The 18,063-nt window shown below is 42.3% G+C and overlaps 1 protein-coding gene across 3 annotated transcripts in view; it reads left to right on the top strand.

Moving 5' to 3' along the window:
• RELB (RELB proto-oncogene, NF-kB subunit) overlaps nt 1–18,063 on the top strand; it is a 69,897-nt gene that overhangs the window by 5,218 nt on the left and 46,616 nt on the right. For 2 of the 3 annotated variants that reach the window (XM_069943552.1, XM_069943550.1), the window contains exons 2-10: nt 24–62; nt 7,379–7,656; nt 9,143–9,303; nt 12,197–12,288; nt 12,935–13,066; nt 13,145–13,249; nt 14,578–14,790; nt 15,525–15,590; nt 15,675–15,746. In XM_069943552.1, coding sequence (XP_069799653.1) covers nt 24–62; nt 7,379–7,656; nt 9,143–9,303; nt 12,197–12,288; nt 12,935–13,066; nt 13,145–13,249; nt 14,578–14,790; nt 15,525–15,590; nt 15,675–15,746 — 1,158 coding nt within the window. The remainder of the gene's footprint in view (nt 1–23; nt 63–7,378; nt 7,657–9,142; nt 9,304–12,196; nt 12,289–12,934; nt 13,067–13,144; nt 13,250–14,577; nt 14,791–15,524; nt 15,591–15,674; nt 15,747–18,063) is intronic. The other variant, XM_069943551.1, reaches the window with a different exon arrangement.

Genomic DNA, 18,063 nt, shown 5'->3' on the forward strand with positions numbered 1-18,063 from the left:
CAAATATTCTCCTTTTATTTTAGTTCCTAATGGCCTTCCACAAAGCCACCCCCCAACACTAGGTAAGTACCCGTATGGTTAAATTATATACCTACGGGCCCTTGTATATAGCTGTTCCAACATGAATTGCAGGGTATTATCTTTAGTTTAGACCCTACTGAACCTGTGGTATATATATATATATATATCTGTGGAGGGGCATGTTTCTTGGGAGTACATTAGCTGAATATATAACCCTGAGACAGTCATCAATGTTTGGGCATGCTCAGCAAGCAGAGCGAGGTCACAGAAGGCACAGCACTCCCAGCACAGCTCTTAAAGTGTCATTGTTGTTAAAATAATTTTTGCAAAAATCAATAGTACAGGCCGAAAAATGAATGTTTGTCATGAAAAAGCAGTTTGAAGCTCTCCCCCTGTCTTCATGGTATTCCTATGGAGAGAGTGAGATGAGGCACCAAAACAGGACAACAAAGAGTTAAGTTACAGCTGAATGACCAGGCTTTCTCCTCTGATGTCACTACTGACCTCTCTGACCTCTGAATAGCTCCCCCGCTGTGTAATTCTTTGTTCTCTGCTCTCTGCTGCCGACTAATCTCCCTCCTCTCCCCTCCCCTCTCCATAGCTCAGACAGGATCCGACTGATAAAAAAAAGAGTCGAGATTTTCTGATTCTGAGCAGTGGATGACAGAAAGGAGAGGAGGGGGGGCCTGGTAAAAGGCTTTTTAAATGCAGATAATGGCATATTTGCCTAATAAACCCAATAACAAAGTTTCTTAAAATCGCCTGTACTATTGATTTCTGCAAAAAAAATTTTTTAACGACAGTGACACTTGAACCATAGAAGATAATAGGCATCTATTAGTTTGCTGATGCTGTACTAGGTTACTTCCAGTGATAGGCTATGCTCACACACAGTATATTTCAGTCAGTATTTGCTCAGTATTTTGCAACCAAAACCAGGAGTGGATTGCAAACACAGAAAGGATCTATTCACACAATGGTGAAATTGAGTGGATGGCCGCCATATAACGGTAAATAACTGCCATTATTTCAATACAACAGCCGTTATAAATAACAGCAAATATTGGCTGTTAAATGGCGGCCATCCACTCAATTTCAATATTGTGTGAACAGATCCTTTCTGTGTTTTCAATCCACTCCTGGTTGAGGTTGCAAAATACTGAGCAAATACTGACTGTAATATACTGTGTGTGAACCCAGCCTTATAGTTAAGGACCCTATTACACACAGGGTGACTGTCAGCAAGTAGGCCAATGTTACCTTGTGTAATAGCCCCAGGGATTAGCTGTCACGTGAACTCATTAGAGTTTGGTCATATTTTTAAAGCGGGTTGCGCCTCTCCCTATGTAATAGGGGATATGCAGCCAACAATAGTTAAAATTAAGGGTTGCACACATAATCCTGCATGATAATGGAGCCATCTAATAGGTGAGTGCCAATCTACTTATTTTGCATTCAAATCAGGAATTCTGGAAAACCACCCTAAGAGCTGCATTCATAATTCTGCTGCTGGAACCAGTCAACTTTGTGACACAGTTTTGACATCTTTGATTAGTTGGGGTCTCAGTAATCACTAAAATGAGCATGTCACATGGTGCGTCTCTCCCCACTCTCCATCTATGGGACCGAGACTTCAATTATAACACTATCTCGGTCACATGGTACAGAACTGGGAGAGAACACATGCAGCAGGCACTTCTCCTGGACCATCTAGAGATTCCGACCAATCAGGATTCTTGATGTGTCTTGATGATGCATCAAAATGTTTTTTTTTTTTTTTTTTTTTAATGACAGTGCCCCCAGTTGAGGTTTTATTATTTGGTTGATTATCTGTTCTCTTCACCAGATGGGCAGCACCTTGCCCTATGTCAAAGACCCAGTGATCAGTCAATGAATTTGTCGAACTCTGATCCACTAGATCGGCACTCACATCTGGTAACCATCTGCCTGTCTAATGTGCGTTTACACGGACAGATTTTTTTCTGACAGATTTATAAAGCCAAAGCCAGCAATGGATTTGAAAAAAGGAGAAAGCTCAGTCTTGCCCTTATGACCTGTTCTCTATTTAGAGTCTGTTCCTGGCTTTGGCTTCAATAATCTGTCGAATAATCTGTCTGTGTGAACACACCCTAACTAGACTGCTAGTGTAAAGACTAAACTTCCCACAATGCAATTCACCAGGCCAGTCACCAAGTCCATTTGCATTGGACGGGTGGCAATCCAGCCCGTTTGAACTCTGTTTGCCATGATGACCATTGTGCTTGCCACCATAGACTTGAGATTCTCATGGTCAGCCATCATTGGGGTCCGCTGGTAGTGACCAGGGCTGCCTGGAGCAGTGTTTACTGTAGCCATCTAGTCATTGATTCTAAGATCCAGTTTCCTTGTTGTTTGGACTATAAACACCACCTATATCCTGGTAAAACTAGGCTGGGCTATCTCTGTGGCTATCTCTGTGGCTATCTCCGCTGATGATGGAGAGATGACACGTCAGGGATGGCAGATAACTATCCATTAAATGCGGACGTCATGGAGTCATAATGAAACCTTGTGGTTAATGGGGGTCTCAGCACCTTATACTGACAGCAGGCAATGTGTAATGCCTCATTTCTCCTGCGGGGGCACTGCAGGGAAATTGATCACTTGCTGCCAGATTCCCTTGAAGATCCCTGATCGCAGCAATGGGACAACATGTAGACAACGTTTTTTTGGTGACAAATAGGGGAGGTCAAAAGAGGACCCCCCACCCTTTCAATATGTACTATAGAGTGTGCTATAAATGTGACGGGAACCAATTACTATCAGATGGTCCTCTCTGTATCCAGAGTTAGTAATACTTACTCGTACTCTTTCCGTAGGGGGTTGGGACAGAACTTTTCCTTCTGTTTTTATACTTCTGTCTAAAATCAAAAGGATGTAGTCAGCATTAATAGAGCACTATATAAATCCTATGATACCGATATTATACTATTCCGCTTCTCCATTCTGGTGCCCTTGAACTTTGTCTTTTTTCCATGCTCCGGTACAATACATTACAGCTGCCCATGCGTTGCCCAGATTGACGTCAGTGTTGCTGCCAGCACCTGCACCCGGGGGTACTTTCCTACTCTCCGCAGCATTGCTCCGTGTCACTGGCTCCAGTTACATAATTGAGGGGATTTCTGCACTTACCATCTAAACAACATAGATCTTCTTCATATGTTCTTGACTTGTAACATAGCGAGGCCAGAAAGGGGATGTACTGTAGATGGGATGTGTAAAGGCCTTTGATATTTCTTAGGTGTCGCCTATTGATCGTGTGACCGCAAACATTTGATTATTGCTTTTTGGTGTAATGTTTCTTAAGGGTGCGTTCACACGTACAGGATCTGCAGCAGATCTGAAGTTGCAGATTCAAAGGAAATCAAATCTGCGCCATCAAATCTGCTGCAGATCCTGTACGTGTGAACGCACCCTTACACTGATTTTTGGGCACCTATAAACTGAAATGGCCACTACCAAGCCCTCAAACACAATATCACAATGTTCCTGTGTACGAGATCATGGACATTTTCGATAAGATGGTCTACTTAAAGTTATATAAAGTGGGGTCCATCATACCTAACCTCCATCATATATCAGGAGCAGAATGTAGCTACAAAGAGCGTCTCTTCCTCTGGAGGACCTGGGACGTCCGTGCATTATATAGACAGTCCATTAATTTATAAAGTATCATCATGTAATGCTTAATTTCTCCTGTGGTGGCGCTGCAGGGGAATTGAACATTTGCTGCTGAGTTCCCTCATTTTTTACAGGCAGCAAAACACCTACGATCAGTTTACCATCAGGGAGCAATAAAAGGATTGTCCATAGCTGAAAACACCTTAAAGGGGTAGAAAAAGCACAAACACTTTTTTTGCAAAACACCCCCCCCCCCTGCCTTCAGGCCGTATGTGGTATTATAATTCAGCTTTATTTATTTAAATGAAACTGAAGACAGGGGAGGCACTATTTCTGACAAAAAGAGCAGACATATTTTTCCAAGTATGGACAATTCCTTTAAGCTTTTTTTTTGTAAAATGCTGAAATCTCAGTAGATGGCATTAATGTCAGCAGGTGTCTGTCTGACGCTGTTCATGTCAGCATGTTACTAATCCAACATAAATTCTAAGCCTTGATAACCCCTTAAAGGGGTTGTCCAGGGCTGGAAATTATTTTTAAGGGCTTACAACTTAAAAATAAGTGATACTCAACTTCTTGATCCCCAGCAATTGCTGATCCAACAGTACCTGATCCCTCCTGAAACACAGAAATTGTGCACAATTCACAATTCATGTTTAGCACTTCCATTGGGGTCTACCTTGGTAAGATGTCAAAATGGGAAGCCAACATAGAGTCTGATTTCTGTGCGGGACTTGGTAGACCATGTTTCTGAATCCCTAACAGAAGGAGTAAAGGGGACCACACTTAGATGCTGTTTGGCCCATTAAAGTCAATGGACGTGTTGGGCTCTACGTCGGCCTCCTGGTTTGGCAGCTTGATGTGTAGAGTCTGATGGAAGGACAGAAATGTGCTGTGATTGGCTGAGAAGGCATTTCCTGTGTGTGGATTATCAGGAAGTGCTGATCGGCAGTGATCAGGCAGATCGGCTTTTATTTTGAACCCAGCCGAGTCCTTATCAAACTGTTATTTAGTGCTGGACAATCCCTTTTAGAAGATGATGGGGGAGATTGATCAAACATGGTGTAAAGTGAAACTGGCTCAGTTGCCCCTAGCAACCAATCAGATTCCACCATTCATTTTCCAAAGAGTCTGTGAGGAATGAAAGGTGGAATCTGATTGGTTGCTAGGGGCAACTGAGCCAGTTTCACTTTACACCATGTTTGATCAATCTCCCACGATGTGTCTACTAGTTTATTATATACTTGTATTCTGCATGATATCAGTCCTTTTTACAGTACTCTGCATGTTACCTTTCCTCTATTATTCTTCCTGGAAATCAATAAATTAATAAAAAAATGGGGTTTCCCCTTCTCCTTATATGCTGGCTTTTATTGGACAATGTGCATGGACACACCCAAGGGTCACACCCAGTTGTCAACATTCATAACTGACACAACAAAGTCCTAAGAAAAGAGGCTCCAGAAGAAAGCAGCCAAGATTGGCAACCGCCATAAAGCAAGTTCTCCATGACTGGAGGTTACTGTATTATCGTACAGGACAGGCTGCATTCTATGTGATACTCACACACACATTATAAGAATTGGCGCCCTACACATAACGTTTATCATCCAGGATTCTAGGTTAGGACTAAGTTAAAGTCACGTGATAGTCCCTGGATGGGTAATTCTGACTCCATGGAAAAATAAAATAACTATGATTTATCCAGAGATCACTGAGGCGGCCAGACTTGTGCAGTTCTGAATTACAGTCACAATAAAGGGGAATTCTCATCTCTTCGAGGGAGGACACAAGTTCATGAGAATTACGTTGTCACTAAATCTAAATCATCCATCATTCTCACTTCTCACTTTTAAAATAAGGAATAGAAAGTAAAAACACAATTTTTTTTATTATCTAAAGGGTATTCTCACATTATGAGGCATAGGTCCCCCCGCTCCTTGACCTTCATTTATTGAACTTTATACACAATGGCTCCTTTTCTATAGAGTTCGGTAGAGAGGTGGCTCAGCTCCTTCTATAACTCATCCAGACTGGGTACCAAAAGTTTTTTTTTTTAATTATAACATGTAATAGCAATTTTGATGAGTAAGGGTCCTGAGACACCCGCTGATCACCAAAATGGGTTCACACTACATTGGTGACCATCCATTTAACACCTACCAGGGAAAAGCTCCTGACTAGAGTGCATGCTGGAGCCTAATGGTCTGGTATTTGATTACCGGTGGCTGAAGAAGTTGGGGGCAGCCCTATATAGTCCTATGGCTGTATCCATATTTTCCAGGCAGCCCTAGAGCTGCATCCAACTTCTTCAGCCACCGATCGTTCAGGTTCAGGTAAACCCACTGAGCATGAGGTTTGCTCATCTCTAGTAACCACCTGGATACTCGTTTTGTGCTTTTATTTTAGGACACACCCACATATATATATATATAAAAATATATTTAGGTATCTTAGCATCACTGGGTTTATTTGTTCTACTGTTTGGAAATCCAATAAAAAGTTAAGAGAAAAAAAAATCGCTGCCACTTCTAGATATCCATTTAAAGGTATATACCCACCTCGAGTAATTTGTTGCTGCAAATACAGTGAGGATTGGTTGTAGATTTTTTTCCCCCTGACTTCAGTAGAGGTGTGAAAATCCATAATCCACTCCTACTATTGCAGATTTTGCAGTGGGTTACCTGTGGGTCTAAAGTAGTAAAAATTGTAAAATTAAATAAATTATAAAATATAAAATAAAAATCATCTGTCATCTTCCACATCTTCTGCAACCCCCTGGTGAGGCTTCTCTGGTTCCCCCCACCAGTGTTGGCTTACTGGCTGCTTCTTGATTACTAGAGCCACTTTCAGTAGTCATGTGTCAAACATCGTGAGCTCTCCTGGGATATACCGTAATGATACTAGGTGGCAGTTGTCACTTTATTTTATTTTGTTTGTGCAAATCTCACACCTATTGATTGGTAATGAGTTGGTATTCAGATTCCCAGTCACTAGTAATTTTCACCTAGTAGCTCAGATTAATGAAAAAAATAAATAAAATTGTGCATCCAAGACAGTATCCCCTCCCGACATGTTTCACCATAAAAACGGCTTCCTCAGGGGATTAGGAAATAGCATGAATGAAGGTATCAGCTATTATAACCTTTTTATAACCGTTAAGAAAACGGGTCATTGTGTGAAAAGTTATATAGTTTTTCAAAGTTTTCTGCATAGTTTTCATTGTTTGCTCCCAGGAGATAAAAGCTATTCTGGTCATGTGATGGACTCATAGGTGCGGGGCTCAGTATAGGACAAGCCCTGCACCTTAGTATTCATTGGAAGTATAAACAGTTCCTAGTTAATGACCACAAACAGAGAACATAGGACCTGTACTTCTGCAGATGCCATGTAAGTGAAATGTGCTCTGTCTGCACAATGCCAGGAGGCGGCTGTCATTGCTGCTTATATAGCAGTGAGTACTACCGTAGTAAACATCAGCCTATCCATCAGAGTTGTGCCCTTGTATGATGATATGGTGTGACATGGGCGATCTGACTCATCAGTGGTGAGTGCGGGCTAGCAATGTTTTACAAGCTGCGTGAGAATAAAAAATAGGGATTTCCCAGCCGGGGGAACGTGAAGGTGGAGGAGGGTGAACTCATGCCCTGTTGTGTGTTATAACATCATGTGCGCTTGTTTTTGTCTCCTGTTGTAGAAGAGGTTATGGATTACATTAATGCTGACTCTGGACCCACATGGGCGCGGGAATCCAGCATCCTCGACACGGTGACTGTGGCCCCATGGGCGCCCCCAGTGGAACCTGCCACCCCAAACTGGGTCCCATGCCAGAACACTCCAGCACCACAACTCATCATCACAGAACAGCCGAAACAGCGCGGGATGCGGTTCCGGTACCAGTGTGAGGGGCGGTCAGCCGGCAGTATCCTGGGAGAGAGCAGTACCGACCACAGCAAGACGCTTCCCGCCATTGAGGTAAGGAGATTAGTGGTCTTTATTGTGTATTGATGGTGTCCAAAAAAATGATTACAATTTTTTTTAGCGATTTTTGCCAGGTTGTATATGACTGCTCCTCCAATTTTAAGGGTATATTCACACATTAGATAATAGTATATTTCCATGGTGGGAATCCATGGAAATACTCTATGGCTTTCGCGCCATAGAAGTGCAGATAAAGTCATGTGGATTAGCCCCATTGTCATCAGTGGGTTTCCACACAGGTTTTTGTCACTTGCATTGGAGTCAAATAATCACTGTATGTGAGCTCCTTCGATTAGGGCCCTGGCTCCTCACGGGACTTGATTGTTATGTGTATCTCAGATCACTGAAAAACGTGAAAAACTTATTTAAGTTTTAATAAGTTTTTACATTTTTCTGTGATATCTAATTGTGAAAACAAATAAAGGTGTTTTTTTCTGTATAGTATATGTATATGTCTGTAACACCTGATTATGTCTATGCATGTAGCCCCAGGATTGTACAGTGCTGCAGATTATGTTGGCGCTATATAAATAAAATTATTATTAGGCTTGGTTCACACTGCGTTTTTTCAATCCGTTCCGTTTTTCTTTTATAATGGAAGTCATGGGAAAAAACGGAACCAAACTGATGTACACAATTGCATCTGTTTTTTCCCCATAAAATGGATACATTAAATGGACTGCAAAAAACGCAGTGTGAACCCAGCCTTACTATTCAGGATTACAGTGCGGACATCTGTGTCAGCCCATGGTTTCTACTATTCTCGCGTTCTTCTCCACTACATTTAGACACAGATATGGTATGGGTGTAACAGAGTAGCATAAAAGAAGAAGCATGCTCTTCTACACTAATTCCACTAGCTAGTATACTGACTGGTTAGGAGGACTGCAGCTCTGGAGCACAAACTTCTGCTCTCACAAGTAAAATTAGAGGAATCTTTGTGAGTAGCTGAGGATGACAGACATGACCACCTAGTGAGGATATGGTTACATTTACAGGTCTAGATTTTCCCTATTGACTTCAGTAGCGGACTGAAAAGCTGTAATCCAGCCCTAGTATTGCGGATTTTTCTGTGTTGTACCTGCCAATCTGCATTGGTCAAAATTTCCTGTAAATGTTCCTGTGGCGTCTGGGTCGGATTTGTGACCGGTGTGAACGTATCCCGATTGATTTAGCCTGATTTACTCTTAGTAAGATCATACCCATAGAGTTCATATAAGATGGCAGCGCTCCAGAGAACCGTGCCCTGCATCCTTCCTTTGTATAATTTTTCATCTTTCTCTTCCGCCTCCGTGCCCCAGCACGCCCGCTTGAGGGTGGCTAGTTACGATGCACCTGGAGTTAGTACACACTATGTTTCTTAGGTGATTGCTCATATAGTATTATAGCTGTATTAACCTCTTCTCCTCCTGTGGAAAGTACCTGAGATCCCGGCTCCTTCCCGTCTTACCTGTTATCTTTCTTGTGTTGTGACTTTTAGCTATTGAACTGCGAGGAAATTCATGAAGTCAAAGTCAATGTGTGCCTGGTTTGGAGAGATCCTCCTCATCGTATCCACCCTCACGGCCTGGTGGGTAAGGATTGCCACGACGGCATCTGTAGTATTACATTGCATCCTGATGAAGGACAAACTCAGCATAGGTGAGTTGAACATTTAAAGGGATTATCTCATAAATTGTTTCCATACCATACCATAGCTGTTGTAATGCAAAACAGTAGAGACAGCTCACCCTACCAACAAACTAGCTGCGTGGTGGGGACAGCCCAAACAGATACAGTACAAAAAGTAGAGGATTCAGCAGCCGGGTGAAACTCCAATCTTGACATCTTTTATTCTATAAAAAGACACCCTCCATAAGTCTACAACTTGTACACCGACGCGTTTCAGGCACACAGGCCCTTAATCATAGCATGGTATAAAAACAAGATTGGACTTTCCTTTCCTTATTGCGCTGTAGCTGTTGTTGTAATTTACATATTTTTTAGGGCTCTTTAACATAAGTAAGTCTTCAGCTGTCCGCTACCGCAAAGGTGTACCGATCAGCGAGATCTGTGCATGTTTTCAGTTCCTTTAGGGCCACACGAAGGATCAATATATCGTTTGTGCAGCCATTTAAATCTATCACTATCTGCCACACATCCCCTGTTTAGACAAGGACATGTGTGGCCAATAGCAATAGATTTTAAAGCCTGCAAAGATGCAATCAGCTGAGAATCCCGCTCCTTAACTCACCGCCGTCAATTTTACACTGGGCGATTATCGGCCAAAGGAGCATTTCCAGCAACTCCTGGCTGATAATCGGCCCGTGTAAAAGGGCCTTAACATGAAAAATTTTCATTTGTTCATCGTTTTTGCTTCCATGTGCCCCCCTTGGTGCTGTTTCTAGTCTGTGCCTCAGGGGCGGCCTCTAAAGAGCCAGATCAGGCAATGTTTTATTGACTCTCCCCTGTGAAATATGTTGGTGCTATAAAAAATCAACAAATATGAAATGAATAAACTATGGACACTGTATTGTGTGAAAATCTAAGGAGATCAGTTGGTTCTGACATATGGAGCCATCCCCACCCAAGAAAAATAATCCAAGAGCTGTGTATGTACCATCAGCATCAGCATAAACAGATAAAGTATAATTGACCGACGTGTTTCTCCATGGAGTTTTACACCCATTCATTAGGGAAGAGAAATCAATCTTGAACATTATCAGGTCAGTGTCCTACATGCATGGCTGCTCCTCTGTCGAGCTGGCCACGCCTTATCTACGTAGCACACAGGTAGCATGTTTCCAACTTCGTACTACGCTTTCACATGAGAGTGACCATGATGTTGTCATGCATACTTATTTACGCCAATGTACTAATATCTACTTTACAATGTCAGTTACCATATACACAGCTGTTCATTTTTTAATTTTAATGTCACTGTACAAGATTGCTCTCTCCCCTGATGAACTGTGAGTAAAACTCTACGATGAAACATGTCGGGAACAGTGATTTATGTATTTATTTATTTTTTATTAGCTTGTTTGCTCATCCTGGCACATGTAACATTACCTCTGTTATTGGGAGCCATACTATACATTTTTAGTGGTACCTACATTAATTATATGTATATATTATTAATTAATAATAAATTATATTATTAATTAATAATTAATTGATAAATATATATATAATTTCTATGCACAATTCTTAGCATGTCCATTGTTGTTAGTTCCTTTATATCAGGAATAGCACACCACAGGGCAACATAAGTAGATATACATCAGTTGACATCCATTAGGGACAACTGCTTGTGTATGGTACTTTATTAGGTACTCTTTCTATTCTCCTTTAGTTAGGACACCACTTGCCATCCCTTCCAACCTCACTAGCCTTACCTGGCAGAATGTATATGTACAGCCAATACCATTGCTTTGTTGCATGATGATCTATTCTGAAGTGTTCTAGGCTTAACACAGGGTGTAAGGCTGGGTTCACACTACGTTTTTTTCATCCGTTTTTTTTTTTCATCTTTTTTTTTTTTTTTTTTTTTGCAAAAAATGGCTACGTGTGTGCATCAGTTTTGATCAGTTTTTCCATTTAATTCTGTTATAAATAAAACGGATCAAAACAGATCCGTTTTTTTTTAACGGACACAAAAATGAGCTTGACTACGTTTTTGTGTACGTTAAAAAAAAACTACCCATTTTTATCAGTTTTTTTTATAATGAAATTCAATGAAAAACGGATCAAAACGGATGCACACACATGCATCCGTTTTTTATCATTTTTTTTGCAAAAAATGGATGAAAAAAGCAGATTGCACAAACGTAAGCTAAGATGGCAGAGTTGTGAGCCATTGTTAGGCCGCAAACTACCATAACAACCAATAATATCCATAATCCTATTTAGGGTGGACTGACAAATGGTGCCCCCTACCTCTGTTAACCGCTTAGATACCCCAGGATCTAAGAAGCAAGTGGCCGTGGTCAGAATTATCTCTGAAAGTGGTCACTGGAGACAGTGAACTGTTGGGTCAATAAAGGTTTTCCCCAACAAGATCGGTTATTAGCTGGAAGGTATTGGGTGTTTGATCTGAAGCAATCACCATGAGGCGTACTACATATAAAAGGGCTAGTCTTGGGCAGACAACTCCTTTAACAAATAGACGTACAGATATAAGGAGTGTATTATGATAAATTGCCCCATTAGGAAAACATTATATGACCCCTGTTCTGATTTTGGCATATGGCGCCATAGGGGGAGGGGGTTCTCCTTTATTAGCCAGAGTGTGGTGCACTGCTGCAGAAATCAGCTTCAGCCCAGGAGGACACCATGCCGCCATGTATTATGTCATCATCTGTATCGTTGGATGGGAGCCATGTTATACTACGTGTCCTCTGCAGCAGGAAGTGCAGAAGAATAATCTGACAATGATGATCGGTGCCTTTTGGGCGGAGTTACTCTATGACGTTTACCACACGTTGTTGTTGAGAAGACTTTCCGCAGTATGTGTTGTGCCCAGTAATCAAATGTCTAATTCTTCATCCTGCAGCTTTAGCAATCTGGGCATCCAGTGTGTTCGGAAGAAGGAAATTGAGTCATCTGTGAAGGCGAGACTGAATCTGGGCATCGATCCCTACCATGGTGAGTCCAGAATGAAGGTGGAGATAGATGCGTATGGCTGTGTTCACATGTAGCTTTTTTTCAGGTGTAAAACAGCAATGCAGTCACTCAAAAAACATTATCTCCCCCAACCCTAACCCTAACCCCCCCCCGGCTGGTGTATAGATAGATAGATATTAAAAAGTATGTGTATATTATATCACTCTATATATATATATATATATATATATATATATATATATATATATATATAGTTTCTCCCAGGTACTTGAGAAAGGCTCAGTATGTTTTTTTGAAGGGCCGAAACGTTGTTTGATATTTTGTACGCATATGGCTAAATAAATTAAAAGAAGAAACTTTTTGATACTCTAAGAGACGCTGTCTTCAATTGCGATTTTGTTATATATATATATATATATATATATATATATATATATATATATATATATACAGTATATATATATATACAGTATATATATATATATATATATATATATATATATATATATATATATATATATATATATATTTTAGTGTGACCACTGCGGTGGTCGGTAACCTAGGCAACAAATTCTGTTTTTGAGTCTTCATTTCAATGTGTATCTGCTCATCTGTGTCATAGTGGATATCATGGCTTCCTGATACATGTACTACTCCCCCTTAATAGCTGGCCTGTGGCGGCACCATGAAGAGGTGGATCTAAACGTGGTCAGACTGTGCTTCCAGGCCTCTTATACTACCGCAGTGGGCCAGCGTATGACCATTGGGCCTGTGCTGTCGGAGCCGGTGTATGATAAAAGTAAGTGTCCTGGTGTAATATAAGCTGCGCTGTCACCGCCTTGTATCACAGCTAAACTGTTCATCTTCATCCCCCCAGAATCCACTAACACATCAGAGCTGAAGATCTGCCGGATGAATAAGGATTACGGCCACTGTGAAGGTGGGGAGGAGATCTATATCCTGTGTGACAAGGTGCAGAAAGGTGAGAGGTCGCCACAGGATCCATGGATGGATCAGAGAAACACTGAGGGGGAGATTTATCAAACATGGTGTAAAGTGAACCTGTCTCAGTTGCCCCTAGCAACCAATCAGATTCCACCTTACATTCCTCACAGACTCTTTGGAAAATAAAAGGTGGAATCTGATTGGTTGCTAGGGGCAACTGAGCCAGTTTCACTTTACACCATGTTTGATAAATCTCCCCCTGAATCTGTATTTCTTGGTTTAAGAGTAACTTAGATTAAGGGTATGTTCACACAAGTGAGCCGGAGTGGGGACCAGGTGAAGTATAGGCTCCGGCGGCCTGGTGGTTAACGGGACGGGCTGCGGACAAACTCACAGCGGGATGTGCATCCTGCTGGGAGTTTGTCTGCCCATAGAGCTTACTGGGCAGTGATCCGCTGCGGATCCGGTACGTGTGAACGTACCCTTACAGCGTTTTGCAAGAAGAGCTCACAGTTTTTCAAAATTGTAACTTGGATTAAGAGCATTGCTTTGGTTTGAGAGCTCATTGTACTGGATGGGAGGGGGAGTGGGCGAGGGGGATGGTCTGCACAGCGTTGTCTACAGCCCTGTAATCTGACCCAGGAAGTCTCCCTCACTTTCCAAATCATAGCAGATCCACTTCAGACTGGGGCTTACATCAGGGGACAGGACACTCAGCTATACACACTGCTGCTATAATGTGCCTGCACTTACACTAAGCTATATACACTGCTGCTATAATGTGCCTGCACTTACACTCAGCTATACACACTGCTGCATATAAAGTTTCTGTCACTGTCCTCCCGCACAGCTCTGTGATTCTTACTTTCTGGTCCATGCTGAAAACACACCTCTTACCCCATTGCCGTCATGTGACCACACAGACCTCTTAAAGCAGCCCTGCTTCTCTATTCTAGCCTGTTGTACTACACTACTGCATTATGGGGATCTGCGGTTCCATCCTGTATCCAACTGCTGCTGTTTCTCATTGTTTGTTTAATTTGTTTTACATGTGTTTCAGAATAAAAATATTATTTTTGGGGTGTGGAACCAATTGTCTGCATATCAGTCATTTCTAATGGGAAAATTGCTTTGGTTTAAGAGTGGATTTGGATTACAAACGCGACCCCGGGGCGAATTATGCTTGTAATCCAAGGCACCACTGTGTGTGTGTGTGTGTGTAATATATATATATATATATATATATATATATATATATATATATATATATACATATATACATAAAATAAATGGATATAGATATATGTACTCTAGCTGAGGGCCCTTACGCTAAGTTGACAGTCACCACCTTCTCTCTCTACTTAGAAGATATCCAGGTTATGTTCATAAAAGGCAAATGGGAAGCACGTGCTGATTTCTCGCAGGCGGACGTTCACAGACAGATCGCCATCGTCCTGAAGACGCCTCCCTATTATGATCTACACATAGACGAACCGGCTCCTGTCCAAGTATGTCTACAGAGGATCACAGACGGGATCCGCAGCGAGGGAGTCATGTTTACATACATACCACGGGACGGTAAGTGTAGGTCAGGAGTATTATGTGTGGAGCTTCTCCATGATTCCCATCAATACAGACTGCTATGGTGTGTGCTTAGTTTCCTATTGCAGACAGTGGGGGGAGGCTCCTGCTGCAGCTATTGGTCTTGCAGTCAGGGACAAGTATGAGAAGGCAGGCGGATGTATATGGATGATCTGCAGGGAAAAACATGTGTCATGTTTTAGTCTAGGTTTTATTACATTATGACACGGAATAAGTTACTGTGACAAAATAATTTTACTTAAAGGGGTGCTCCAGAGTAAATAAAATATAATCTACTATTTAAGTTATATATATTTATAAATTACTTTTATTTAAAAATCTCACGTCTTCCAGTACTTATCAGCTGCTGTGTGTCCTGCAGGAAGTGGTGTGTTCTTTCCAGTCTGACAGTGCTCTCTGCTGCCACCTCTGTCCATGTCAGGGACTGTCCAGAGCAGTAGCAAGTTTCCATACAAAACTTTTCCTGCTCATACTAATCAGAGTAGTATGTAGCAGATTTAGTCCATGTTATATTGGGACAGCTTGACTATTATAGTGGGGATCCCAAATGTTTGACCCCCCCCCCCCCATGATATCCATATGACGCAGGGGTTCTCTTCATGACCCCTTTTTTCCTAGGGTCATTTAACCCTGTGCTTCTTGTAGATGGTTCTTCTTTGCTTAGACCAGTCCTATACCTCTCTTCCTAGTGTTTTTACCTTTTTCTTCAGATTCCTATGGACTTCGCAAAAAGCGACCCCGTCTCTCACCTCCCTACGAGGATCTTCATGACCCCGGTAGGTCCCGTTATTTAGAAGAAGTACAGGAGACATGGGGAGATATAGACCTGTAATCTCTGCAACTCTGTTGTCTTATTGCAGATCCACATGGGATTGAAAGTAAAAGAAAGCAACCCAGACCTGACTACAGAGAACACTGCGCCCCCATGGCAGGTAGGTTGTCCTTATGTACTGCTATAGAGACACATTACACGTACTGATATATAATGTACTATAATACTCCTCAGCCTGACGATACATGGTCATGTGATCAGTTAGACTGGTATAATGCTCAGCCTGGCATGTGTTATATGAGATATGGCCAGCATGTTTCTTTAAAGGGGTACCCTGGTGAAAATATTTTTCTTTCAAATCAACTGGTTTCAGAAATTTATATAGCATTGTAATTTACTTTTTAAAGAATCTCAAGTCTTCCAGTACTTATCAGCTGCTGTATGTCCTACAGGAAGTGGTGTTTTTTTTTTTTTCAGTCTGACACAGTGCTCTCTGCTGCCACCTCTGTCCTAGATGTGTGATGTCCATGGAACTGTCCAGAGCAGCAGCAAATTCCCATAGAAAACCTCTCCTGCTCTGGACAGTTCCAGTTTCGGACAGAGATGTCAGAGGAGAACACTGGAAAGTATACACTACTTCCTGCATGACATACGGCAGCTGATAAGTACTGGTAGAATTGAGATTTTTAAATCAAAGTAAATTACAAATTTATGTAAATTTCTGAAAGCAGTTGATTTGAAAGAAAAAGATTTTCGCCCCTTTAAGGCCAGTGACAGGTAGCAGCACACTCAGCAGTTCATGCAGGACTAGGACGGATCTTGTTAAAGTGACACTGTCACCCCCTTTGTGCATTCTGACATCTCTACACAGATGTAAAGGGTAAATTTACCGTTTTTCATACCTTATTTTATATCATACGTCGTGGTGCTTGCTCAAGTAAAAAGTGATCTTTTATCAACTGCAGATTAAGTGGGCGGGGCCTCACGGCAATAGCGCCACTTAACCCTGCCCACCACACCACCATTGGCCCCGCCCCCTTGACGCCCATTGGTGGGCCGACCTAGAGGGGGGTGGGGCCTAGACCTTTAGGCCAGCCTGTTCCAATGGGCGATGAGGGGGCGTGGCCAATGGCGCAGCGGTGGGCGGGGCTAAGTGGTGCTAATACCGGGAGGAAGAAGGTGACAGTGTCACGTTAAGGACCTGTACTGACATGTGTTGTGATGAAAATAAACTGTGATGCTAAATAGTAACCAGGGTGTCATATTGACTCTCAGTCATAGGCTATGTTCACACAACGTAAGTTCCGTGGGAATCACTGCCATTGTTACAATGGCCGTGATTCCCACGGAACTCACGTTGTGCTGCCTTCTGAGGGAATCCAGACCAGAGTGTATACACATGGTATACACTCCGGCCAGGATCCCTTGCAGTGCCGTAGAAAACTGACATGTCAGTTTTCTACTGCCGCTATTCAGTGAACAGCAGCCGCAGAAAACCCTGTCAGTGCACACTATGGAGCGAGTGGCTCCGGCCGCTCGCTGTATTCTGTGCTGTGGGGAGTTCTGATGCGCCTGCATCAGAACTCTGCGGCCCGAAAGGTCATCTGGCCGGTACTGCAGGAATGGCCGGTCTCATACGCTATGTGAACATAGCCATATACTGCTTACATGGAGTCATACCTGATAATTCATCAGCGTCCATATTGTGCCCTCAGTCTTTATTGTCTCTGTCCATACATCACATAGCTCCTACTACAGGATGCCAAAGGTCCTCCAGGCTGATCAGGAAGGGACGGCTGGGATGGCAGGACAGAACCCAGACCTAGGACTCTCTTTACAATGCTTACTTTAAGCTGTTCCTAATACATGGGGAATAAGCTTCAGTGATATATAGGATATTGCACAGTCCTTGTTTAGAAGGGTCCACTGACAATAAGCAGATTAGAAAGTTTTCTCCTGCTGGGACCTCCAGTGATTTGCTGTAATATTCATTCATCCCATTCACATTAGTGGGATGTCTATGTAATGCAGGGCAGGTCCTCCAAAGCAAGAGACGCTCTTTGTTACTGCTCTGCTTTATAGCCAAAAGATGAGGATCCTGAACAGCGACCCCCCCCCCCCCCCCTATAATTGTTCCCCTACTAGGTATAGAAAATGAATTTTCATAAATTAACCTAAACCCTCACCCCCCCATGTACATCAAAACATTGGGGCAGGGGAGTGTTGAGTGGGCTCAGGCTAATACCCATCTAGGTCCATAGCTGTTTTAAACAGCTCCCACCTGCTGGTAGTGGCCAGGATTGGAAATAATTTGGGTAACTACTTGGATATCTCAGTCAATAGCAACCGCTACATGTAAGCTGACGGAGAAAGGCCCCCTGTCATCTGATGCCCCCCTGGACACAACTAGGGGTAATAATCTGCCATGTTACTATTTCAAAGGCAGCGTGTGACAAGACTGTAAAAGCAAGCAAGCC

This window comes from Dendropsophus ebraccatus, chromosome 10, assembly GCF_027789765.1.
Source record: "Dendropsophus ebraccatus isolate aDenEbr1 chromosome 10, aDenEbr1.pat, whole genome shotgun sequence".
Taxonomy (NCBI): domain Eukaryota; kingdom Metazoa; phylum Chordata; class Amphibia; order Anura; family Hylidae; genus Dendropsophus; species Dendropsophus ebraccatus.